This window comes from Quercus lobata, chromosome 12, assembly GCF_001633185.2.
Source record: "Quercus lobata isolate SW786 chromosome 12, ValleyOak3.0 Primary Assembly, whole genome shotgun sequence".
Lineage (NCBI taxonomy): Eukaryota > Viridiplantae > Streptophyta > Magnoliopsida > Fagales > Fagaceae > Quercus > Quercus lobata.
This window is the reverse complement of record NC_044915.1, coordinates 29,429,182-29,456,711: the sequence shown is the minus strand read 5'-3', so window position 1 is coordinate 29,456,711 and position 27,530 is coordinate 29,429,182. Positions and strand designations below refer to the sequence as shown.

The 27,530-nt window shown below is 36.6% G+C and overlaps 3 protein-coding genes and 1 non-coding gene across 6 annotated transcripts; 2 read left to right on the top strand and 2 right to left on the bottom strand.

The window, feature by feature from the left end:
- Positions 1-675: 675 nt before the first annotated feature.
- LOC115970027 (E3 ubiquitin-protein ligase PUB23) lies at positions 676-2,552 on the bottom strand. Its single transcript, XM_031089684.1, has one exon. The coding sequence runs from the start codon at positions 2,029-2,031 to the stop codon at positions 982-984; it is 1,050 nt and encodes a 349-aa protein (XP_030945544.1). The 5' UTR covers positions 2,032-2,552; the 3' UTR covers positions 676-981.
- Positions 2,553-2,635: 83 nt separating this feature from the next.
- LOC115970026 (ER membrane protein complex subunit 1) lies at positions 2,636-10,593 on the bottom strand. The gene is made up of 12 exons (XM_031089683.1): positions 10,362-10,593; positions 10,028-10,155; positions 9,843-9,905; positions 9,151-9,272; positions 8,548-8,663; positions 7,648-8,455; positions 6,625-7,356; positions 5,663-5,884; positions 5,490-5,585; positions 5,190-5,384; positions 4,861-4,974; positions 2,636-3,195 (listed from the first exon to the last, which is right to left on the bottom strand). The coding sequence occupies exons 1-12, from the start codon at positions 10,460-10,462 to the stop codon at positions 2,935-2,937; spliced, it is 2,958 nt and encodes a 985-aa protein (XP_030945543.1). The 5' UTR covers positions 10,463-10,593; the 3' UTR covers positions 2,636-2,934.
- Positions 10,594-14,397: 3,804 nt separating this feature from the next.
- Positions 14,398-18,857, top strand: LOC115971974 (probable beta-1,4-xylosyltransferase IRX9H). 3 transcript variants are annotated; one of them, XM_031092102.1, is made up of 5 exons: positions 14,398-14,692; positions 15,052-16,216; positions 16,908-17,157; positions 17,557-17,764; positions 18,319-18,857. In XM_031092102.1, exons 2-4 carry the CDS (start codon positions 15,315-15,317, stop codon positions 17,725-17,727), a joined length of 1,323 nt encoding a protein of 440 aa, XP_030947962.1. In that variant the 5' UTR covers positions 14,398-14,692; positions 15,052-15,314; the 3' UTR covers positions 17,728-17,764; positions 18,319-18,857. The 3 variants fall into 3 exon arrangements, with proteins under 3 accessions (XP_030947962.1, XP_030947963.1, XP_030947964.1); XM_031092103.1 differs by having other exon boundaries at positions 17,557-17,768; XM_031092104.1 differs by having other exon boundaries at positions 17,557-17,768; positions 18,299-18,857.
- Positions 18,858-20,825: 1,968 nt separating this feature from the next.
- TRNAS-CGA lies at positions 20,826-20,907 on the top strand. Its single transcript has one exon. It is a non-coding gene; the product is annotated as a tRNA-Ser (tRNA).
- The last annotated feature ends 6,623 nt before the right edge of the window (positions 20,908-27,530 follow it).

Sequence of the window (27,530 nt, the reverse complement as noted above, 5' to 3'; positions counted from 1 at the left end):
TCTTTTTTACTTTCCTACAATCGATGAAACCCCAAAGCCTCTCCTTTGTAGCGGCAATCTCAATCGACAATCCTCATGATCCCAATAGACTTTAATCCTCTACTCTCGCTCTTACCATATACCAATCTTTGAAACCCTAACGCCCCCAAGAGTAATTTAAAGGGGGGGGAAAAAATCATTGCTATTGTTTTCTAGTCATTTTATTATATAATTTTTTATATTTTAAAGATTTTTTTAATTATTTCTTAAAAATTAAGATGTTTAATTGATACAGCATAACTAAAATGACTTGTCATAATTGTTTATTATTATTATTATTTATTTGAGAAGAACGTGTCATAATTTCATTGACCTAGATAGCTCATGCAATCGTCTTAGATGACATTTAACAAACAATTAGGCCCACTACATTAGACAGAAGAAAACAAATCCAAACAATATCTAACATTCAAGGAAAACATATCAAAATAGCTCATGCAATCGTCTTAGATGACATTTAACAAACAATTAGGCCCACTACATAGACAGAAGAAAACAAATCCAAACAATATCTAACATTCAAGGAAAACATATCAAAATTATGAAATTCTAGGAAACAAAATAAAAACAACCTCAAATATAAGGGTATAATTTGCAACTTAGATGAGCCTAAAACAAGTTGGCACATATGGGAAATGAAAATTATGGAAGGCAGAATTTAGGATCACACAACTAGGATACAATCTATTCACGTTCACTTTCCAACACTAACATTTAGTTGGTATTATAGTATACATACGACATAGGAAAATAGTGTTCCCCTCTCTTACATTCACAATAGACTTTATTATGAATTTAACAAGTGAACCCCATTGTAAATGTAAGAAAAATGATCACTATTCTCCATGCTATGAGATTTGCTCCGAGATTACCGGCTAATTACTCCAACACTTAGACCAACTCGACTGTACTCTCCCAGTTCAAGCTACCACAACAGACAAATCAGTTCTCATTCTCTTCACCTTCACCTTCTTCATCTTTTTCTTCATCATCTTGTTGTTCTTGAAGCACTTTCAACAGTTGGCCCCCTTTTCTCCTTCCCCTAGCACTACAATTCCCTTGCAATGCCAACGCCACCGCACGCGCCACCTCCTCTACCGGCGGAGCCCCCTGGTCCTCTAACGCACCTCCACCGTACATCACAGACAGAACACTGATAGCGTACTCCTTTGCACGCGCCGCCATTCTCCCCATCGTCGCCACCATCACCGGCACTGCCAGAGCGTGTGCTCTCAGCTCCGCCGCACCCTCCGCCACCGTGCACATTAGCTCTAAAGCCGCCAACGCACGCTCGGCCGCCGCGTCGTCCAGCTCCGCCGCTATCTCAATCACTGCTCCCACCGCACCTGCCTCCACCGCCACGTGGCGGTTCCCCTCCGCTAAGCAAAGCGCTAACAGTATCTTCGTTGCGGGCTTTGCTCCAGCTTTGGTTTTCAAATTCCTCACTACCCCGCGCATCAGTTCGGGCGGACACTCCGGGTCGGATGGCGGGTTTGGGACGAGTGACCGCTCCAAGAGTTGCAGCGCCGCGAGTTGGTCCGGATCCGACCCGGTGCTGAGTTGGAGCTCCGCAACGTGGAATAGTTCCTGGAGTTCTGTGGATGAAATGGGTGGAGGTGGTGGCCCGTAATGGGTAATGGGTTGGGGTACCGGGTCGAATCCGTGTGGTTGATTCGGGTTGGGAAGGATGGGTGAATGTGGGAGTGGGAACTTCCACTGGGTGAAGCTTTGGGAGGTTGAGGAGGATGAGGATGATGAAGAGGAGTCGGGTTGCGAGGGTCGGTGAAGTGGCGGTGGTGGCAGGGGAAGCGTGTCGAGTTGTTGTGGCGGTGGCGGCGGTGGTGATGGGAGAATTGGGTCAGATTGTGAGAGAGGAAAAGTTGGGGGGTGAGGGGTACTACTGCCTGTTGGGCTGACAACAGTTTGAGTACAATGGCGGAAAAACCCACAAGAGAAGAGGTGGGTCTTAAGCTTTGGTTGATTAGTTTTCATGGTGCCAAGGTACTATATGGGGTGGAGAGGGATAGGAGAAACTAGAAAGATGGTGCAAGTAAAAATGGGGTGGAGAGGGATGGGAGAGTTGGACAATGAACACTACTGCAACTGCAGAACCTGCAGGATGTGGCATCTTTCTTGCTGATATTTTTTTTAACATTTTTTGTTGTCAGGTAAGGAGGTCTGCCTTGAATAGTTTAAAGCTGCACATTTCACCTTCACACTAAAAGCCAAGTCTGACACGGTTCAGTAGCAATTATCTTTGTGGACTTCAATCATGGCTGTGGTCTTTGCTTGCTGACGATAAGATTGTAGGATTGAAAGAGATGTTTTAATTACAAACTCCGCCGTGGTTGGCACAAACTCAGATCAGTCAATTCTTACAAATTAACATCATTCTATTTCCAAGTTTTCAACCCAAATAATTGTTTACTCTTATTATTCAGATAGCGCAGAGATTGTTTGCATGACATTAATTAATAGGATAAGAAGATCCAGCTCCAACTTTGATTACTCCAGACTCAAGTTTAAAGGATCAGAGTGAGAGTCCCCGCTGTGTTTTTAGCTAGGAGTTTATTGATGTTAAACAAAGCACCGCATGTAGAGGAAACTGGTCAGTGCTAATTTCCAATTGACAAAAAACCATAGAAGTCATTAACTTATAATGTAACTTGCCTCCAGAATAATGTAATTATCCTCCTGCATTTCTAGATTTACAACATGAAGGCACTAAATTTAGTCAAATTATCTAAATCCCCAAAAATTGAAAACAAAAAATCTTTATGGAATTTTACAACAAAAATGCCATTAAAGGAAGGCTTGACCTCCTCACCTAATGTAAAAACTAAAAGTGGCTTAAGGACAAAGTATTTGTTAGGAATGGGACAAGCCGAAATGAAATCACCTCCACTTATCTTGTAGTTCTTTCCTCTCCGACAAAACCCAGGTCACAAAGATTGCTGCAATGAGGGCAACAATTGTGATCAGCAGCAAAGCATAGCTGAAATCTTCTGTGAGTGAATCATATGTCCTTGAGGGTGCCATTCGAGTGAGAAAGAGATCCACTCCATATGCAAAGGCAAGAGTTGTGGACTCCAACTTGGCAGGTACCGTAACAATGCCTCGGAGATTTTCCACTTTAAGAGCATGCGTCACATAAGACTGTACATACAATGCTGAGATCAGTATAGAAGAATTATCCATAAACACCAAAACAGAAGCATGTAGCTAAAGTTTCTAAAGATGGAGCTAGCTCAAGTTGGCTAAATCACACTTGATCCTAGCATAGAACTCATGCTGAACCTATGACTCAAGGTATGGATGGGAATGGTTCATTTAAAAGTCACCGTAATATACAAAGAATTAAAGATGCACACAATTGCAAACCATAAGGTGAATATGTTTCTAATCATAGTGGAAAAGATGTTAAATTTCAGAGCTCATGTCTCAAGTTCTAACCATACCCTCTGCATCTATTGTCAAGAGCTTTGTAGCTTAACTGGCATGTATTTCAGGCAAAGACGTCCAAGGTTCAAATCCTCCCTTCCCATTATAACTATCGATTTATAAAATAAAATAAAATAAAAAATCTCATGGTCTACCTCCTTGATAAGGAGCCATACAACCTCCTGAAAGGAAAAACCAATGACTTTAAACTAGAACCAAATCTATGGCATGGAACCTTATCACAAAGCCAAATATGGATCATCGCTATCTAGCAAAATTTAATTGCTTCTTTCCAAACTTGGATCTATAACGTCTAGCACTAATTATGCATGTGTATTCATAAGTCCCATATTGCTTTTCTTGATAGATTGATAATTGGGGATGGGGCCATGGGAGGGTTTAAACCCCAGATGTCTACATTGGAAACAGCAGGAAGTGCCAACCAATTGAGCTACAAGGCTCTTGGCCACAAGTCCAATATTGCTAGGATCCAGGAACTCAGCAAAGTGTCTGCCTAGCAAGAATCGATGGTCTACTAAGTATTAAACAGTTGAATTATGAACTGAACAAGACCCTCAACCTTGACAGAAACAAATTACTATTATTGTCTTCTCTAGAAAATTTTGAATTAAAGAAAGCTTTTGCACTTGCCACCAAACCTATTCTATCAGTAATTCTTAATTATTTTTAATAATATTCTAAAAAACAAACAGACCGACAGCCAGTTTCAATTGGCTTATAAAATGTGCCGGGTTCAAGTTAGGATATAATGCAAAACTTGTCCAAATGTATACATGCAAATCAGGATCACTGATTTGATGTAATCAAAGGATGAACAAATAAAAAGCACCTTATTAAAAAGAAATTGAATTTTACGAGGCAGAAAAAATGTATAATTGTCTTAAATACCAGAAATTAAAAAGGAATATGTACAATTATTCTTGTAAAGAGGATCATAGCCAAGATCAACACTCTTGATCCAACAGAAATTTTTAGTAAGAAACTTTTTGTTAAGTAATTTTTAGTAACATAATTGAACCTCTAAAAGCAAAACCAACCCACAAAAACACAGCTGATAGTCAACTTTACATATGCATATTCAAAATTTACTTACCAAAAAGACAAAACACATGCATATCCAAACTATAAGATTATTAAATGAAAATGGTAAGAGGATAAAAGTTTGCAAAACTTCATCTTATTGTTGAAAACTTGAGGTATTCCTACATAACAGTGCAAACAAAAACAACATCTCAACCAAAATTTTATGCTTTCTTCAGAAATAACAGTAGTACTAATGCCAACAATAACCTTTATATATAACAACAATCACAACAGTAATGATAAGATGTTAATAATTGTTATATATAGCCAACCCACCTGAGGAATGATTGGCAAAGAATCTGTAAGAGGTATAATGCCTTCTTCTCTCTCAGCTTGTGTAGGGTTGATAGATCGACGAGGATCTAAATAACGCTTATCAAGAGCCAAAACCTGGAAAAAATTTACTGTGATTCAGTGCACATAATAAAAGAAAACAAGCTCCATCTCAAGCATGTCCATACAACCCCCCCCCCTTTCTTTTTTTCCAAAAAAAAATAATAATTAGCAAATAGAAAACAAATGTAATTCTGACATTAAGTTAATAAATAAATAAATACAACCCACCACCAACAACAACTCAGGATGTTCAAATATTTTAAACCTACCTGATCACCAATTGTACCAATAAGAAGTTGCTTTGAAGTTATACCCTTGGCTGTTGATGTCACTGCTATTGTTTTCACAGAATGGGTGAAATAGTAAGACTGTGATTTTACGATGACCTCTGGCCGAGAAAACAAGGAAATTGGTGAAGTAAGATTATGCTTTCCAAAAACTAGCTTCCAGACATCCTTGTTGTCCTGTGAATCATTGTTCAATTTTTTTTTTTTTTTTTAAATTATATATAAATTTTATGAAATGAAAACACAAAGCAGAAAATTAAGGATTTGAGTTCACTGGCATACCGCCCGAGACTGATCGTAGATCTCAATAACTGACATCTCATATCGGTGTGCTCTAAGATTGAAGTAGTGGTACACAACCCAGTTCTCACTAAAAACCTACAAAATGCATAAATGCATGAGGGAATGTCTTACATTCATGAACACAACAGGGACAAGTAATTTACAGAACTTACAGCATGAACAGGACCCTGTGAACCATAATGAGCCATCCGGTGCAATATACGACCAGTTACAGTATCAATGAGGTATACAACCAATGATGCCTCCTCCGGGGTGGCTGTTCCAATTTCACCACTGGCTTTTGGTGTAGCAGTTGCCACAAAGAGTAGATTTTTTGATATATATTTATACGTCACATCTTGGTCGGCTACAACCTTTGCTTGAGTATGAACCACCTAGAGAAAGCAATATAAAAAATACTATTATAACATTATGTGTGTGTACACAGCAACAAAGCATGGGTAAAATCTCACAAAAACCAACCAGAGGAACCATCATGGCATCACCCATCTTTTTAGTTACAGGCTTACAGCATTGGGCATAATAATGACATTCCTATAGGAAAACTCATTTATTATTTGATTTATTACACAACTGTTTGACACCAAAAGAATATGGATATCAATCACTTCAAGTCATGATGCCACTATAGAGACCCCATATGCACCAGAAACCAAAATTATAAAATGACAATTGTCATTGTCGTCATTTTATATGCTCAATGAGACTACAATTGTATCTCAGAATTTGAAGCAACAAAAAATAGCAACCTATCAAAAAAATCTAAAACAAATAAGTATGGCTGGGGAATGGTAGAAGCTCAACAGTAAAAGGGTACTATGCATCATAGAATACAACAGAAGATTATTCATAAGAAAAAAAAAAAAAAGTTCGGAAAAATTGGAATTCATAGGATAATCACTCAAATTAAGATTCTATGCAAGCTTTACAATTATGCATTTCATTAATACGCATTATGTATCTCTAGTTAATCAAACAAATTAAGTTTTTACACACAATCAATAAAATGCAAGAATGTCTTAGAAGTTCATTGTGAAGCATTACCATAATAAAACACAAAGAGAAGAATTGACAGTTATCAACAAGTACATTATTCAGACGGGGAAAAAGGTACCTCATTCAATTTTCTTGTGACAGTTGCAATGATCTTTTCTGATTCAGATGGAAATACAATTGACCACAACTCCCTCGAATCAAAGCAGAATTCATCTACTACTTCACCAATGCAATTTCTATTCAAAACGTGCCCTCTGATGATGCCATTATCAGCCTCAACTGAGTACCAGTATATGTTTGAAAACTCACGTTGGAAAATATCAATAGCCTCAGAAGTTCTAGGGTATAAATGTGCATGCTTGTCAGTGTCTACAAGAAGATGAAGACGCTGTTCTGTTGAATCCGTAAATGGCAGTGGAATAATTTGTGCAACAGAATGAACAAGACCTAAAGAGTTAAGCTCCTTTCCTGTGTAAGTATCAACAAAAGAAAGAACAGCAGATGCATCCGAATTTGGTCCACACCGACCAACAACAAGGACAGAAGGATTCTCGTCCATGGCATGATGATGGGGCACTTGCCACTGATAAACACTAAGCCCAGTTGGATGTTCACATGATCCTGATTTACGTAGAGAGGGCAGTAAGAGAGACCAGACAACCCGCCCATCTCCAGTGTGCAAGGCATAAAGTTTTCCCGCTCTAGTAAGAACTATTAGCAGCTTCCGGAAACCATTGTGGTCGCGTGTCATTTTGCTTTTCTCAGAACTTTTCAATCTCATTCCTTGTATGGCTGCTATATCCTCAGAGCTTGCAAGCATCAAAGTTCCCTTAAGTTTCAGGATGTGTCCCTTCAATAATAGAAACATCATATCAAAAACATGTTAGAAGGGAACCAGTCCAGTAGAGGCTTCAAACAAAACGTATCAACATTTTCTATCCAAATCCTTGGTGCAAAACTACAAAAAAAAAAGTAAAGAAGAGAAGGGAAAAATATATTTGCAAATAAAACCACACCTCCACACAATCCAAATAAAGTAGAAGAATACAGGCATTGAATCATGAAATTTGCACATATCTGATGCCTTTTAACATTGAACTCATTTCTAAATGTACTTTATGCGTTTACAGAATATCCATACCTTAAGCCACTCAAAGAGGTTCTGCTCCACTTTCGCTACCGATACACCTGCCTTTTCGACAGGTAGTTCCGATACTGTTACATCGACAATCGAGGCTAAGCCTTCCTCCCTAGACCAGACAGTTGCACCTTGTTGCAGTAACAACAATGAATGATCTTCCATGACAATCAAGGCCCTGAACCCATAAGATCTGTCTGTGCGGATATAATTGTTTATAAAAACCTTGTGCACTAGCCCCCTCTGATGGCCCACCTCAACGCTCTCCTTGAGCAAATCATTATTCCAGTCATGACTATACTTCAATGTGAGGAGAACCTTACCATCCACATGTTCAACTAGTGCAAAAGCTTGTTGACCCTCTGAAAATGAGAGAGCATCACTAACAGCAGCTGCATTATTAATTTTGTCGACAACCTCCAAAACACCTTCAGCTGTCACTCTTATGAATACTAAAAGTGTATTGATCTTTACAGCAAAAACTCCTGAGAGCTTTGAAGGTAATATGTCTGCAATCCCAGAATGGTCCTCAACAAAATCTGAAATATGGGTCTTTTTAAAGCTGATTTCTCCATTCTGAAAGTTAATTGTTACTAAAATTGACTTAGTGCTATCCAACGATACAAGCATGTCACTTGAAACTGATAATACTTCCCCAGAAAAACCATCAGGAAAGGCAGCACTTGTGTGCTTGATCAACTCTCCATTCTTAGCATTTATCTGATAAACATCAAACTGGGAAGAACCAACAAAACCTACAATGTAGATTTTATCATTTCCAAGAGGCTGAATAATCTGTTGAACCTCTATGCTGCAGAAAAGTTAACCAAGCTAACATTAATGAAATGGTGATGTTTGAAAAGAAAAAACAATGTTAGATACATTGAAGTTAAATTTTTAAACCTTTCAGCTGAAAAATCCTTCTTCCAGAGAACCATGCCATCAATGCTAGAAACAGCATGAAGACATCCCTTACCGAAAACAAGAATCACATTGTCCTTGTCAACTGTCAAATTTATCTGCACAATACTAGACTAATTAAATATATATTCATTATAAAAAATAAAACAAAAAAAAAATCTAATAGCGCATTGTCTACTAGAACCTCAACATGTCTACCAACCACCCAGTGCAGGCTGGCGAGAACCAAAAAAAAACTCCAGAAGGATGCCAGTTTGGCTGATGAAAAAGGAGCAAAATCCATATGCTCAACAGAAAGGAGGAGAACCCCCCCCCCCCACCCCCACCCCCAAAAAAAAAAAAAATGCAATATATGACTTGCAGTCAAGAATATTAATTTGGGAAAAAAAATGTTGATAATTGGATTAAGGACTGTTATCTGAAATATAAGTTTGATGCAAAATGACAAAGAAATTCCATACATTCTGGTCTATGAAGAGAAATTTATAGACAACATGAAAAAGATGTTCACTGGATAAAGATTTTAGAAAAAGGTAAAAGGCTTCATACAAATTACTAAGAATAACATCAAAGACATTCACTAACCGGTACAGACAATAGTGATTTAGAGGGCTTTGAACCCTGAAGAAAAGATTCCCACACCATCTGCCCATCTGGAAGGCTCCATGCACGTAAAATGCTTCCCTCCGATGAAAGGGTAATGACATCTGAAAATGTTAAAATGGAATATCTAAGCATTTGATCAACAATATAAGTTGTACGATCAGGACTCTGGTAGGTGATGCCAAAAGGAAGAAGCAAATTTACAAAGAAATAATAGAAAGAGCAAAAAACTCAAAGCACAATAAAATGCTAAACTTTTCTTAAAATTAGCAATCAAATCCAGTAATATGCATAACTACATGATATAAGCACGGTAGATGGCGTTGAGCATACTTTTTCTTTTCTTTTTCTTTTTTTTGTGGTTGCTTCTACACTTGTACTAAAATCAAGGCATTGCTATAGCAATTTATGTTTATTGACAGAAATAGATACTGATGAACACAACAAAAAAAGTAGTCGACTCAATCGCTCAATGGTGAAGAGATATTAATATAGATAATTCCCGTTATACAAAGAAACCCGAGTTACAAATTTGCTGAAGAACATTAAAAGCAAACCTCCTAGCATGCAAATCAAAATTTCTTTACGACCAAAGTAACAAATAACAACTAAACAATGCATTACCAAGGCATATGGTTTTAAATAAATGAGCTGAAAATAAGGGGTATCATTACATTTTCCCAGCACAATATCAACTCCATCGATGGCATCATTGGCCCCAAGAACGCGTCTCCAAACTGCACAAAACCCGAGCATAAATTAACATATCACATAAAAATGAAAGTTTTCCAATGTAAAATCATTGGAGCTAACAAAAGCCAATTCGGCAAAGATTTCAAATACTAAAATCCCCACGTACAAATCTGCCCGTGGCGAAGATCAAGCGAAGCGAGGACATTCTCTTCAGTAGACACCACAACACGCTTTTTCCCAGTCTTTTGAGTGTGGAACACTGCGTGCTTCACTTTCCCTATGTACTGTTGGTGCCTGTGATTCACGATTATTTCAAATTTAAATTTAATTAATAAAAAACAAAACCTAATTTTCAATCAAATCCATATTCAAACACACAATCAATCAGCTAAAGGAAATCGAAGCTCAGTTTGGATTACAAAAACGAATGAGAGAAAATGATTTGGTTTTGAAATCAAAAATTGCATACAAATCAATCAAAGACAATAAAAAATTTATACCAGTCCATGAGGCCAGCTTGATCTTCGTAAAGCGAAAAGCTGTGATCAGCGAGTGAAAAGAACAATAGAGAAAGAAGAAAAACCCTAATCGCCATGGCCATCGCTTCTCTCTCTCTCTCTCTCTCTGTGTTTAGAGAGAAAAAAAGAAAAGAAAAGACAGATCTGAGAAGAAAGAGAAGTGAGCTGAGTTCTACTGAGTTTGCATCCCAGTCGAAGCCGGCTTCTCGTGTTTTTTTTTTTTTTTTTTTTTTTTTAATTATTATTTTTAATATTTTACTTTTTAGAAATTAATAATATGCTTAAGTTTTAACGAATAACGAGACGACACCTGGTTCGAATCAGCAACCTGTAAAAGTGTGTTACACTTCCTGACGATAACACTGTTTTAACTCACTTTGAACTTTGAACAAAGTCAACCACTATTGTTTGTGGAGTAGTAATATTTTGCTTAATTTTTTACTTTAAAAAATGTGTTATCTTAAAAAAATAAAATAAAATAACGGTTCAAAAGGATTTGAATATTTCTTATATATAATAAAGTATAAAGTAAATAAATAAATAATAATAATATTTGCTATTGAAGTGTAAAAGAATTCGTTAGTAAGGTCTTTATTTTGGTCTAAAATATTTTCAAAAATGTGATATTTACAATACTTTTACAATATTTTCACAATAAAACTTAAGTGATAGGTTGTTATTGATAAAGTAAAAAAGTAATTTTATTAGTAGATTTAAATTAGAACTAATAATAACTAATTATCTATAATTTATTGAGAAAATTTTGTATACTTTTCGTTTAGAAAATACTTTGTCATTTTTGGTGTTTTATTTGCTATTGAACCATGGTATGGACCACAGTCCAGTTTCGACCCACTACTCTAATCAAGATTCCTCCTGATTGTTAGTGAGGCAGTTTAATCCAGCACTTGAAAAACAGGCCCAAACATAAGGGACCAAAAAAAAAAAAAAAAAAAAAAAAAAGAAGCAAGCCCAGCCTCATAAAGTCATGCAGATATGCTTACTAAATTGTGGGTAGTAACTTCCCCTTTTAAAGAAAAGTTTCTAACTTTTTTTTTTTTTTTTTTTGGAGAAAAAAGTTTCCTACTTTTGAAAGCCTTCATTTTTCATATCATTATTCTAATCTATATATTTTTAATTGAGCTTAAATTCTACAATAATTCTTTGTAAAACCTACTGTATTTACATCATCCATTAAAATATTATGAAAATATATTTTATTTAAATAGATAGTTCAACCGACAAACATAGTCACAATAAATATCTATTATTAATTGTGGGGTCGGGGAGCTTACGATCCGGCCCACGCTCTATCCGGGCCTGGGGCCCGTGCCGAGGAGGTCATGTGCCGAGAACAAATGATCGAAGGCCGAGGTGTCAAGAGGAACAGCTGAGGACGACCCTATTCTCGGCACTCCAGGACTTCAATGGAAGGAGCAACGTCTCAATGAAAACTATTCCCAAACAGCCCCCTGAAGGGGATGTGAGTGGAATGGGGCCCACGTGGAGGTATGGTGCAAAATTGGTTCAAGGAAAATACGTCCCCTCCGCATTAAATGCACCCGTCAACGTCCTAATCATGTTAATGAGAAAAGACGCTTGGGCGGTGTAACTTCGATCATCGCAATTAACAGAAAGTAAGAGGGGACAGCTGATAGGACGGGTACAGAAGTAAGCACCTGCCTAACCAACAAGTAGAGGGTTAAGATCAACCAAGAAGAACTATATAATGCAAAAGCTAGTGCACCAAAGAAGGGGCTGGGAAAGATGGCCAAAAACCAGAGCCTCCCAGCTCGTCTCCAGGAGAAAGACTCCTAGGGCGAAAACGACCTAACCATGTATGTATACCACGAAAAACCCACCGTCTGGTGACTGGGACTTAGCCTTTCAAACCCACGCTCTACAAATGATATTGTTTGGACAATTTTACTTATGAACCCAACACTGTTACGGGTCGTTACGAATCGTGTCCTTACATTAACTATCTTAATTATCAAATTTTATATTTATTGGGACAAAATCAATTAGAGAAAGATCATAAAATTGCTTATGTAAAAGTTAGCCATTTTAAGACTTCTAATTGCAGGTTTTTCTTTTTAGTACAACTATACTAGCCACTTCTATGAATCTCTCAACTTGAACATCTCTATCAGTTTTAAGGTATCATATTAATGTTTGCTAATGAGATGTTCAAACAAAAATATATCATGGAAAAATTATAAATTTAAAGTACAAATTGTAGTAGGTCTATGTGTGAGATGATAAGCTAATTTGGAAATGTTATGAAATTATTATAAATTTATGTAGCATTCATAGTTTTATTGCTATCAAAATAGTGCCTAATAGTAAGACTAATTTATTGGTGCATATTGTGCTCTTGGTGTGGGATCCACCATTTTTTGTTTTTAAATTCAGAAAATGTTTTTAAATACTACTACCAAAGAGGCTCGAAGTACTTTATTTTCAGTATTTGAATTCACTTTAGTTTTAGAGTTCCCACAAACAAAAAAAAAAAAAAGTTTTAGAGGATTTAAAAAGACACAAATCTTACAATATAAATTCACAATTACAATTTTTTTTTTTTTTTTTTGTAAACAGTAATACTTATTAGAACACGCATGAAATTAGTAATATTAATGTTTTAAACTGGGTTTATAATACATTACATAATCAGGGTACAACTATAAAATGGCTTAAAAAAATAATTTTAATTCTCTTTTTCCTACCCTTGTCTTGTTATTATGGACCATGGTAAGACTAAATTTGTAGACACATTTGATATGATAATAAATATAAAAAAGTATAATGCTAAAGCAGCTAAACAAAACTATGTTAGGAGAAGGCTAAAAAAGTAACCAACTATTAGCATAGAAAGATGAATCTATATCTCTATGGCATAACATGACTATGTGGAAAGTTATTAAAGGGAAGCTTATTGTCGTCAACAATAAGTCTAAGGGCATACTCAATTCTACATCTAATTAATGTGTCTACTTGTGATTGGTACTAAATTGTGTTAGCGATAGATTATATGCTTTGATTTAGTCAAATTGTTTTATGCATGCCTTTTTTTTTTTAGACTTTGATTTAGTCAAATTGTTTTATGCATGCCTTGATTCTAAAAAAATAATAACAATAATAATAACTTGTGCATGTCCTCTCATATCAATACTACTAGCTTGTAATTTTATGCGTATGCATAAATACAATTAAAGATATACAATAAAATGTATAATATAATTTAAATACTATTGATAGTCATTTATATATTTTGTTAACTCTTTGAAAAAATTTGTAAGAATATTATTAGGTATAAAATGTAAATTTTCAATTTAAAAAAAAAATATTGTGAAGCACTTTTTTTTTTTTACGATTTATTTATTCTAAATTATTTAGTTTTTGTACTTAATAAATCATTTGGATAAATATTTATGTGATCCCACATTTGATTCTAAGATTAAGAAATAAAAATCTTTAAAAATAAATAATTTAGAACATATGGCGCAAAATTGAAACTCTAATTTGGAATATAGGTTTCAGTTAACTCAACTGGTAAAATCTCTAATGGTTATATAAGAGATCTGAAATTCAATTCCCGCCTACACCAAAAACTGATTAGTGTCTTGGTCTGATAATAAAGAAGTTGAAACTCTCTAAAAAAAAAAAAAACTCTAATTTGAAATTCTAATTTGAGTTTCTCTCAACTTTACCTATTATTATTATATATATATAGGTATGAGTTATTATTTATAACATGGATAAATAACTTTATTTTTTTTATAAATAAACGAATAAATAGTTTTCAAATGGTATGATATCGATAAAAAATATTAACATTAGAAGAATATTAACATTGTCATTCTTACTGTTGGTAATGAAAGATAAAACAACATAAAAAACTAATATTATTGAAAAACATCAGGTTTGAATGCGGGCCATGTATGAGTTGTACAATTTTTCGATCCAATTACATAAAATGCATCACGTATGGATCACACAATGCAATGAAAATATTTTCTTGTGTCGGAATCTTTATATTTGGGAGAGAGAAGAGAGTTGTCTAACTGAACTCTAAAGGAAAGCATCACTTTCTTTTTTAGTCCCAACTCTCAAAGACACTAATTACTCTTAAACTGTTAATACAGATTCCCAATCACTTTCTAGTCTCAGCACGCTTTCTGTTTGACCAAGAAGCATAAAAAAGTTTCTCTTTAGAGTCAAGAGCGTGAGTAGTACAAGGCGGAGACTGCTGGTTTTCTCTCTCTCCGGTATCATTTGGTCAGAAAGATCGAAGACCCATTTGTCACTGAAAGGTAACATGGTTACCCTTTTCGTTTCAGTATGTATTTTATTGCATTTCTGTCTGAAATCTCACTGTTTCAAGTCTAAAGCTGAAATCTTGGTTATTTTCTGGTTTGATTTTTCTGTATGTATTTTGTTTGGGAAGTTCATAGTAGATCAAGAACTTAATTTGGACTTCATATATTCTTAGGACATTGGTAAGATTGGGACATGAGTTTGCATTTTGAACTGTTTTTGGTGTTTATCTGCTTAATTAAGGATGTCTCTGTGAAGTGGGGAATGGGTTGAAATTTTGTGTGATATGTTATCTGGACTCGCTATTGATGTTTCAATAGTAATTTGGATATCACTCACTTGTGATAATTGGCAGGTTTAAATGGACTTTGGTCTCCTATGAAATGCTTGCTGAATGAAGCTGGATCTCAGTATTGTACTCTTAAAACTGAGCTGGCTCAATCTCAATTTGTTCAACGGATTTAAAGATGAATTGTGACATCCATAGCTAGCAAACTGTTAAAATGAGGCTTGACTTTTGTATGTTTATCATGTTTAGTGGGCGGTTATTGTGACTTTGGATAGCTCTTTTAAGAGCTACTAGTCTGAAGTTATTGAGATTGATTTTGATTCCTCTTGATGGCTTCTATTAGAAGAGCATTGTCTCCTGTGCCTCGACCTGGAACTATACGTAATGGAGAAGCGTGTTCAGTTGCTTCTCCCTTGTCCAAGTCCTCATCATCTCCTCAGCCCTATCAACCATCTGGTGGATTGTTATCTTCGTTGTTGGGTTCATTGTACTCTCAAGGTTTTGTTCTTAGTGTACTTACGCCACGATCTTCAAGGCCTCTTGAGAGGTCAAAACCAAAGGTGCAATTTTGGAGGAGATCTCTTTTCCATTTTTTGATTAGTTTCATGGTCGGGGTTTTCATTGGACTTACCCCTTTTACCTCAATGAATTTATCCACGAATCTCATGTCAAAGCATCAAGCTTTCTCATTTGAGGTAACATCTACTGTTGGGAATTTTCAGTCTTATGACAATGTGACCAGAACTTTGACGCCATTAGACAGTGGGGACATAAAGCATAATGCCACGTTAGAGTCAGAAGTGAAGGAAGTGAAACTGACGGAGGAGATTCATGGTGATAAATTTGATAGCCAACTACTCAACGAAAATTCAAATTTGGTGTCCCGGAAGCTTTTGATAATAGTGACACCAACATATGCTCGGCCATTTCAAGCCTATTATCTGATACGTTTAGCTCATACATTGAAGCTTGTCCCACCTCCTCTGTTATGGATTGTAGTGGAGATGACCTCCCAATCTGCAGAAACGGCTGATATCTTGAGGAGAACTGGGGTTGTGTACAGGCATCTTGTTTGCAATAAAAATCTGTCTGACATAAAAGATAAATACATTCATCAAAGAAATGTGGCACTGTCACACATAGAAACTCACCGTCTTGATGGAATTGTTTACTTTGCTGATGATGCTAATTTTTACTTGGCTGAACTTTTTGAGGAAATGAGGCAGATCAGGTATGTTATTTCTTACTTCTTTGTTTTTTTATGCAAATGTAGCTTTGTCCGCTGAATTATGAGCTACCCAGAAAGAGGAAAAAAAAAGGTTAGATTTAAGTGCGATCATATAGGAAGTTCTTGTGGGGAAGAACACTTGAAATGGTTATAATTTGCTACATTTTCTAGGACTACTCATTGTTGGTTGTCTCTTTCCCAATGTGCTATATGCCTGTCTTTAGCAAAAAGTTTCTAAAATGTGGTTTCTAGCTTTTTAAAACTGTAATTAACTTATATCAAAGCATAATATCTACCCAGAACGTAGGCATAGTGTCCCCTTTAACCACAAACATTAGTTGGAGTTTATTCCTTCCATGATTTACGGTTATCGTGCAAGACGTGTAATTTTTTGAAAGTAACTGGATGCTTGTGCTTGCCTTTCGAAGTTTGCTAAGTAGGTATTTTGGTAACCATTCCAATACCTTTTGGTATATATATAAGGTTGTATGTACTGCTGTAAATGTAAACTAGTGAGACATTTTGTCTGTTTGAATCATCCCAGATCATCGTTGAGGTTTTATTGCAATTATAAAATAGACCTCTTTCTATTCTTTCACAAATGTGCTTATTACAAGTATATATATATATATATATATATATACCTTTGTGCATTTTGTTGTGACAACCCATGAATTTCTATTTTAATCTGCAGGCGATTTGGAACATGGATGGTGGCCAAACTAGCAGGGAATGGAAGCAAAAATATGTTGGAGGGGCCCATCTGTAATGGATCTCAAGTAACTGGATGGCACATAAATGGATCAAATGGGAGATTCCAGAGATTCCATGCTGAAATGTCTGGGTTTGCTTTCAATAGCACTATACTATGGGATCCAAAGAGGTGGCACCGACCCACTCTTGAACCTATTAGGCAACTTGACACAGTCAACAATGACTTCCAAGTTAGTCTGTCTTGCTTCTTCTTTGGTTATCCTGTAGTCCGCAATAATACTTCATGTTGCAATATGATTTGCCATTGCTGCTGTTTATGTGAAGCAGCCAAAATGATCATTTTTTCATTTTTCAAAAGAACTTGTATTTTTGGAAATGTGACTGGTCTTCCTAACATGATTGGTGTGTCCTCTTATTCCTAATGGAATGAATCTAAGCTTTGCCGTCCACAAAGGCAATCATAGAGATGAATTTACTTAAACCATATTCAAGTGCACCCATGGATGTTTAATCCCTTTTTATTGGAGAGAAATTCACACTTTAGCCACCATAATATCCTGAGATGCCTTTATCAGAAAGCTAGAACAGTCTTGGCTTCATTTGCTAACCTAACTGATTTGCATATGTAGGTGAGCACATTTATTGAACAGCTTGTGGAAGATGAAAGCCAGATGGAAGCCTTACTGCAGGACTGCTCAAGGATCATGGTTTGGAATAATTACCTTGGATCATCTAATTCCTTCTATCCCAGCACATGGTTAATGAAGAATAATCTAGATGTCATTCTTCCACTTACATGAAGTTCTCGGTGTGAGAGGAGTCTATTTGGATAGCAAAGTAAGTGAGTTCTTTGAGACCTACAGTTCAATTTGCCATTTTCTTTTCCTCTTGTTATATTTTCAGATGCCACACGAAGAGGATGTAATTTTTCATTTATTTGATACATAATTCCTTGAAAAGAAAAAGACCGATACAGAGATTCTCAAACATCCCATAAATCCAATGAGAGACCATCCTCTTTTGCTCCCCTATTCCTTAAGATTTCCTAGTCTAGATCCTACTAAAAGATTGATGCAGAGATTCACAAACCTAAAGTTTCTTGAAGCAGGACCTACCAATTATAAGGCCACTTCTGGACTTGATCCCCTACTGACCAACAATAGTTTGAGGAAAGAATCATTTTTGGCTACAACTACAAGGGCCAGTATCAATTAACTTAAGTAACATGCAAAAGCATTTCACATGCTATACAAAACAAAAAAAAATGACTTCTAGCTCATGGTGTCAAACATGTCTCAGCTGATTAATTCTGTTATGTTGGGTTGTATTCTGAAAACCAATTTTATATTATTCTCTCTCCCTTATTTTCAGATTAATTATCTGTATTGTAGGAAAGATCGTCAAGAATCATAGATCATCCTGCCAATGGTTATTGGAAGTTTAGAGTGCCAATCCTTTAAGGCTGGCTGATGCAGTTCCTCCATGAGAACATGGTTTTTGCAGGCACATTTTCTGCTCATTTTAGCCTTAAAATTAATGTTAGCTTCAATTATTTTCAAGGAAAAAAATAGCTTTGTACAGTTGTATGAGTTGTGTATTATCTGCCTTGGCTGCTCAATCTCTTAAAACAGTGAAATTCAGCACAACCAGTTAGGAAGAAATAGCAAGATTGCAAACAGTCATCATCTGCAGAGAGATGCATGATCCGGCTATTTCAGTTTATGTTGCGATTCCTTTTTCCATGTAAAAAACTACAAGCAATTTTGATTTTTGTAATATTTAGTTGGTCATTCAGCCAAAAATAGAAAAAAGAAAAGAGAGAGTATTTAGTTGGTGCTCTGGCCATTTTAGTACATTGACATGATAGGCCACTGCATGTGATCCTTTAAATTTATAAGTGGTGTCAACTGTCAAGCTTGTTGCTTCACAATGATATTATTAATAGTTTGTTTGGATTAAGGGGGAGTAGAGTGGAATAGGTTCAAAATTAGCCAATTTTTAGCCTTTACTCTACTCCCCTCCACTCTCCCTCCTTCCTCCTTCAATCCAAATGAGCCATAAGGGTGTCAATGAGTATCATATAGGTTTGGGAATGTTTAGTAGTTTTTTTTTATTTTTTTTTTTATTTTATTTTATTTTATATTTTGCTTTTTTGTTTTTTGGGATAAACGTGGGATTTTTTTTTTTTATAAGAGATGTTATGTTTATAATATTTTTACAACGTTTTTACAACAAATCACAGGCGGTTAGTTGTTATTAGTTCAAATTTGAACCTAACACTAAGATTACTTCTTTGCCCCAACAATAATAACCAATAACAACCCGTCACTTAGGATTTGTTGTAAAAATATTGTAGACATATCATTTCTCTTTTTTTATAGAAAAAAAAAAGGTATATTTGCTTTGAAGAAGTGGATTAGTGGAAGAGTGTTCCTATTTTGTAGGGAATGTTTTAGTGCAAGTTAAATATGTATTTTTACTAGACTATGCTTTAGTTTTGTCTCTACTTAAATCTAGGGGTGTAGGGGTATTTTGGAACAAAAAAAATCCGGTCCAAACAGGAGAAGCCCTTAAATAGTAGTATAGATAACATTCAAATTAAAGAAGTAACAAAGAGCATGATTTTAGATGGAATAGAATAGAGGGAAAAAAAAGTGACAAAATCCTAACTAGTTTGTTGTAAATTCACAACTGACCCTAAATATTTGGGACTACGGCTTTATTATTGCAGTTGTATTTATTGACAAAATAGTTAACTAATTGAGTTAATTAAAATACAAACAAATTATATTTTTTACCTTTATAATATTATGAAAATCAAAAGTTTGATTCAAATTGAATGGGGCAAAATTTAGTTAACAGAATAATTGAAGTTTGAAGTTTCATTCTAATTTTTTTTAGTAATCCAAATCTTGTAATGCTTAAGTTAAGACAATGAGACAAAAATATATTTTATATATTTAAAAGCTAATAAAAAAAAATGTTTAATATTAATGCTCATATGTTGTGTAACATGATGCATGTAACATCCTCTTATATGGGGTAGATCTCATAAGTGTAACTTATCCTTATGTGAAAGTGAAAGTCATACAACATGATACATGTGATACTAGTTTACCAAAAAAAAAACAAAAAGATACATGTGATACTCCTTCTCTTTCCCGTGATTTAGTCTCATTTCACCCACCCAAAAAAAAAAAAAAAAAAAATCTAACAATGATTATCATTAAATCTTAAGGCTATTGGCGGTGGGACAATGATAGAGTGTATTGTGTCTCAAAAGTCAAAATACTCATACAGTGTAACCCTACCCTAACTTATACAAATTGATGCTTTAAGATATCTATGTTCAACAATATCTTATATTAACCTCAATTAAAACCTGCAAAAGAAAAAAAAAATTTGATGATCAAATTGTCATGATTTCCCAAAAGCTCCCAAAAAAGAATGGGAAAAAAAAATCAAGAATAAAGCTCCCAGGTTGATGCCTTTCTCTTGGATTAAAAAATTTTCGCTATATTTGTTTTCATTTCTTTAATTTTATAGGGATGAATTTTTATTTATTTTTTACGTATTATGATAATTCCGATAATAAAGTTTCATTTCTTGGACTCGTAAAAGTAGTAAAAACATTTTCATTTTCTAACTAATGCAGTATATCATTGAATTTATCAAATGAGTTGTATTATTATTTTGGCAATTAAAATTTGGATGAATCCATAGGCCTTTTTCAAAACCAACCCCCACCCATGATTTCAAGTAGTGGCAATTTGCTTCATTATTCAACTAACAAATTGTCAATTATAGATTTCTTTCTTTGGTCATGGTGATGGAACTCGAATTCTCTTTGTATTTGTATTAGTGAATAACCATAATATTGGAATCTTTGTAACAAAGCGTCGATATGTCCGAGTGGTTAAGGAGACAGACTCGAAATCTGTTGGGCTTTGCCTGCGCAGGTTCGAATCCTGCTGTCGACGTTTTCTTTTTTCTCCTGAAATCAAAAGCCTTGAAAAAAGGCAAAGATCCAAGCACCGTCTGATCACAGATCAATGGCTGACGCTTTTCCTCTTCTTTATTTATTTATTTTTTTCCCATTTTCTTTTGGCTCAAATGAAAGGTAGTAGTAGCCATTGTTCCCAAGGGATCAAGGAACATTTGCTTCTGCAAGTTATTCTAAAGATAAAAATTTAACATTTTTCCTTTGCTTAAATAGAGACAATATTCTTCTACATGGCATTATATTAATTGGATATAAAAATTACCAAATGATGTAAATACTAGTAAATGTTACGCTTAACTTTTTATTGTTGATTCTCAAAAAAAACTTTTTATTGTTATAATAAAGTAATATACTCAACTGGAAAGCACTCGTGTTGCAAGCAATTGTAATTAGTAATGCTTTTGTGGTCCTTAATTTTGTAAAACAGAAAAAAGTTAGATACTAATATTTTTCTTCGTCGCCTATTTTTTTTTTCATTTTTGCACGAATGGAATAGAGTGCTAGTCACTTCATTCTTCATTCTTCACCATTGCACTTAATTTCTGGCTTCTAAAAACCATTTTACCTCCCAACATTTTTCTTACTTTCTTTCAAGAATTCTTAGTGATTAATAATTTAATATTACTCGCAGATGATACCCAACTTAGACCTAATCCTCGTTGCATTTATGCATGGTTCATTCATCGCTTGCGTTCTTCTTGTAGTTATCTCTGTTATTTTGATTGGCCTCTTATTTTCATTCTCTCTAACGCTATTCTCAATTGTTATCATCGATTTATATGATGTTTTCTCTATGTGTTCTATGCATTATGTTACACTAAAGGCTAATCTTGAACTGGGTTTGGTTCTAATTCTCTATATGGTAATGCAGCACGCAGTTTCTTTGGTTTTGGCATTGAAACCTTCGGTTATAAATAAGATTTTCCAATCCAACGAGAAGGCACGGCATGTCATGAAGCACGTAGACGCTTAAAAATCTAGCCAAAACTCAGAGATTGTCGTCTTCCATTTTGCTTTGCATATGTTGAGGCGAGGCTATCTTTCACAATGTCACAAGGTCCACCATCCTTGATTAAATTTGTACACAAATATAAAGTAAAAGCTTCCATGTGAATTAATTTTTTTTTTCTCCTTGTGTCGTTTTCTAATGTTTATGTAAATATGTTGTCCCTGCCTGTTTGCATATCCTTTGTGAAGAAGAAGAAGAAGCAAATCCGATGGATCTAAAATTTCTTTGTAATTAATCGTAATATACACTATATTACTAGCTAGTTCAAATCCTGCCAAGGTTTTAAATCCTGTTGTTTGAGAAATAATGACGTGCTTTGAGTCTTCCATGCATTTGCCCAAATTATCTCGAACCACATTGAGCATGTATCACCATTTACAAATCTTCCAACTGTATTCAGGCTTACTTTTCTGTGGTTGTTTTATACAATTGTCGCATGTGTTCGTTGGATTGAATAATTTTGACTTCAGATGGTGAGTTTAACTATAACGGACACACTTGATCAAGGTGTTCAAGAATCAAGGATTCAATATCGTATTAAATAGCTTGTAATCTGTGCTTATGTATAAAAAAGTTGAACAATTAATAGTGAAAAAAAGAATGTTAATATTTTTATATCAAATTAAATGTGACTACATTATATGTGAAGAATGACATGTACAATTACTAACATGATGCAATCTCACATTTGTTGTATTAGATTCTACAAAGTGATCCTAGGCCTTTTGTTAAGCATTTGTATTAGAGAGTTAATAATTTTGGGATCATTGCAATCATTTTCTTAATTACGTGAAACATAATTTATCATGTTTTTGACCTCATTATCTATATCAAATATATTAAGTGGAGCAAATTTTGTATGTGCCGGAATTTTTTATTTATTAAAAAAAAAAAAAATCAGTCCACTTTGGTCTATTTCGCTCCAATTTGGTCTATTTCAGTCATTTGGTTCCACTTCAATCCATTCGATTCACTTCAGTCCGTTTTCGTCCATTCGGTTTACTTTAGTTATTTTCAATTTATTTTGGTCCATTTTGGTCAATTCGATCCATTTTAGTCCAAAATAAAAGTGACTTGCAGGTGAATAGATCAAGACTTGATCTAAGCCAAAAGGATTGAGAAAGTAAGAAATAGATAAAGATTAACATAAAATTATTTATGACTATAAGACTATATATATATATATATAGAGAGAGAGAGAGAGAGAGAGAGAGAGAGAGAGAGAGATGGATTCAAGTTACACCTGATGTAACTTTACAAAAATTACACTATTTTTAGACTGTAGATTTCTATGAGATCTAACAATTAAAAAATGCCAACTATTTATGTCATCATTAAGCATTTATTGTTTGCCACACTAGCTAACCAAATTAATTTTAGAGAATATTATATTATTTTTTCTACTTTCTATCTCTCTCTCTAATTAATGAATTTGATTCGAGAGAGAAATGAGTTTAAGTTTACAATTGATGTAACTTGAAAAAAAGTTTACACTTGTAGCCTCTAGTGAAATTGTGGCACCACCAATGACGGACAGAAAGCACCGACCATGGAAGGTGTAGGGGCACAATTTAGTAACCAAATTCTTACTGTTACAAGTCTTGGTCCAAAAAGCCCAACACAATAAATTCTTGTAGAGTATGGATTGAAGAATTCGGTTTAAGTAAGTTAAACGGAATATTGCATGGGGTAAGGGAACACACGAACAAGAACAAATGTCATTATATCGAAAGATCACCCAGAATGATAGGGCTAAAACTTGATTTATGGATACAGATTAGTGCAATAGGATTCCTTTGCATGCTACAGTACCTTCCTCTCTCTCCTCCTTTTTTCTTTTTTTCTCCCTCCCCCTTTTTTATGGGGACTTCTACACATCATATAGGCCTTTTCCTGTCATCTGGACTTTATACTTGTTGATCATCTAAACCCCCACTTGAGCACCTGTCCTGTCAGACACTTCTCTCAGTTCTTTGTGAGTTGCAGTAGCCAAGGTAGCACTGTTCAGGAGTCTTCTCCACATTAATGCGGCCATGAGAGTAGCTGTAATGCATTTAATGTGCTGGTGGCAGCCTTTGCTTAGATATTTCGGGTTTCCTTCCTTTCCACGTATTTAGGAGATGGGCTTTAGTGGCTGGAATGTACTTTTACTCCGGATTTTCAGTGTCCGAGGAGAAATTCCTCCTCGGACATGTTTCCTTTGCCCTAGTGGTGTTTGAATACGGATTGCTTGAGTCACGTTGACTCCTTGGATGGGCTAGTGTCCTCGGATGGGTCCAAGGCCTAACCTATTATTTTGGGCCATAGTCCCCACAATAGCCCCTCAAAACTCCAGTTTTTATCTCCTTCCGAGGAGAAAAGCGGAGTTTTGACCTTTCAATGGATAATCATCAATTAATTTATGGTTCACACGTGTGGGGGCAGTTGCTTTTGACGCGCTACAATTCACGAGGCGCGACTATTTACTCCAGGCGGCTTTATGTCTCCCTTATCTAACGGTGGGGCGCAGATTTAACGGCTGACGTTCTTCCCAGAATTTTGAGCGGGAGCGATCTCCTTTTTTCCCTTTGTTATATAAAGCCTTAAGGAGACTTGTTTTTCTTTTTGTTTACTAGCATATAAGAAGTCCAAAGAACTCCAGAGAACTCCAGCGCCCAGACATTCACGAACACTCCCGACCTTTGAATTTCTGTAGCTATTTCTACGAGGCGTCCTTCCCTGAAGAGATTTCTAAGTGTTTTAGAGATTGTCGTAGGGACACTCGTAAGTTCTACTTCCTCATTGTAGCCTCAATTTTCATCTCAGCCCTCGATTTTCTCCTCGACCTTCCTTCTCGGCCAAACGGTTTGACTAGATGGGTAGATTCAAGTATCTGGTAGATACTCCGGCCGCCATGGAGGCCTTTAGGGCAAAATATCGCATCCCACAGGGGGTGGTTTTGCAGTACTGTCCTCCGGAAGGAGTGCTAACTGATAGGGACGTGGGTCAAGTCGTCATTCTCATGATCGCTTTTATAGAAGGAGGAATGGTACTTCCCATGCGTAGGATTACTCGGGACTACTTGTTTAACCATAGGTTGACACCGCATCAGTGCGTTCCCAACATGTTTAGGGTCTTAGGCAGCATAGATGTCCTAAACGAGCGGATGGGTCTAGGCCTTACATGGCATTACGTAGTTCACATGTACGAATGCCACCACCTTGACAAGGCGGGATACTATCTTAAATCTTGGTCCGAGATCGTTAGGCTGATCTCCTGTCTTCCTAAATCTAATAAGGGTATGAAAGATGACTACCTTATTGCCTCAGGAGAGTGGAGCGACGGTTTTCATTGTCCAACTCGAGCAGGAGATCCAGGTGTGGTGTCTTTAGGATCAATCCTCTGGGAAAGAGGGGGGGTTTAGCCCTTTAGTTTTACTGTCTTTTGGTCGGAAGTTCAAAATTTTGTAACCTAACCAAAATTTTCTTCTCGGCTATTTTGCAGATAGAGCACACGTCGCCCCTCGGCTCAGCCACGTGAATGTTCAGGCCTTAAACTACCTTTTGAGGTCAGAGATCTACGTCAACGAGGACGGACAATTGCGAGCGGCTTATCCGGTTTTAGGTTATGAACCTTTGTCCCGCACTTTTCAAGATATCGACCAGTCCATAAGAGCCGGTAGTCCAAGGTTGGCTAGGATCGACATGTCAAAGCCAAGGTTTTTAGCTAGAGACGATCTCAGGCCGGTTGTTTTGCCTGCAGTTCAAAATCCTCCACCAGCTGCGCAACTACCCCCACAAGACAATCCTAAAGTTGCAGCATAGCATGAAGAAGAGGCTGAATCATCTCGTCTTTCTCTTGAGAAGGAGATAGACGAGTTTTACTTCGAGGAGGATATTCCAAAAGCTCCTCTGATCGAGCTTTCAGATCCTGAAGGGGAACAGGACAGAAATTCGGTGGTCGGCGTGCCACTTGTTATTGCCTGCTCGGATGACTCTTCCGACGAGGAGGTGGACAATATGGCCTCCAACAAAGGAAAGAGCCTACGAGAGCTGATGTCCTCCCGAGGTAAAGGGCAATCATTAAAAGTGCCCTCCAAGTCCCAGGCACCTATCCATCCTCCCATTGCTCCACAACTCCCTTCCGACCTTGGTTTAAAAATTAACCCGGACTTGAAGAAGAAAAGGCCGGTCGAGTCCCTTGAGGAAGGCGAGGTGGGCCCTCGCCAGGGTAAACAGCAAAAGACAACCCGGAACAGAGGGACAAAAGGGCTCCATCTGTAGAGAGCCAAGAAGAGACGGAGCGGGCTGAAATGCACGTTAATCCACGTACTTGGAGCCCGAAACTCGAAGTGGATGGAGTCGCCATTCCATATACCGCTTCGGTCCGAGAATACAATAGGGGCTGAGTAGGGTATATAGTTGAGGCCTTGGAACAGCCCATGCTCCTTCCCAGGGACATGGAGGCTTACAAGCGATTTTCACAGCCCGAGCTCTTTTTATCCCTAAAGAGAGACCTTGCGATGGTAAGGCAGTTCATCTTTCTCTTGGTAAAATCATTGGATCTTATCGCGTTCTAATATATCGTTTTGTCATTTTTTGGGCAGATAACTCAACAAGTGTTTGTGGCCGAGGAGTATTGCCGCAACAATCGCAAGTTGGCTAACATTGAGGCTCTTTCTCATGCCAAGGTGGAGAAAGCTTTAGGGACCCTCAAGCAGGAGCAATTTGAGCTGTCTGAGAAGCTCAAAGGGGCTGAGAAAAATCGCAGGAGCGCCGAGGCTGGCTTGAAGAACGCTGAGAGTCAAGCCGAGGACCAACACCAAAAACTATACGTGACTGAGACCAACCTTGCCACTGAAAAGCAAACTGTGTTGGATCTCAAGGCCGCGTTATAGAAAGCCAAGAAGAAGGCCCGACTGGCCAAGGAAGAGGCTCAGCTAGTCAAGGAAGCAGCCAAGGCTGAAAAGAAGGCTTCTTATCAGCTTGGGGCGGAGGAGACTAAAGCCAGGCTTTCCGAGGAGCTGCCAGAGGTATGCAGGGATTACTGCCGCATTTCATGGGCTCATACTCTCAATGCTATAGGGGTCCCTGCAGACTTGGCTTTGAGGTTACCTGAGAAGGTCTTTTTCCCTCCTAAGATCCGAGAGATCCCTGATGACGCCGCTGAAGCTTCTGAGCAGGCTACGGTTGTTCCTGATGCCATCCCCCTAGTTTACACTGCTGGGGGCTCTGGTTAAGTAGCCGTCCAGGCCAAGGATGCGGAAATGGAGAAGAACAAGGGCATGGGCAAGGGAAAAAGAACCTCCTCTAAGGCCAAGGATCCTGCTAAGGAGTCAGTCACTGAGGATCTTGGGGCAGATTCCCAAGCTAAGGATGTTCCTCCTCCTCAACTAGAGCAAAAAGAGAATCCTCCTGTTGAGACTTAGCTCCTAGGGTTTTTATTACTGTGTATTATTTTTTATTTTTTATTTTTATTTCAAACAGGAGTTGTCCTACATTTTTTTCTTTTACAAAGACTTCCCTTTGTATTATTTTTGGCCTATTAATATAGAATGCTCTTTCTTTCATTTTTCTTTTATCTTTATGACTGATGTTGATAGAATTCCCTTA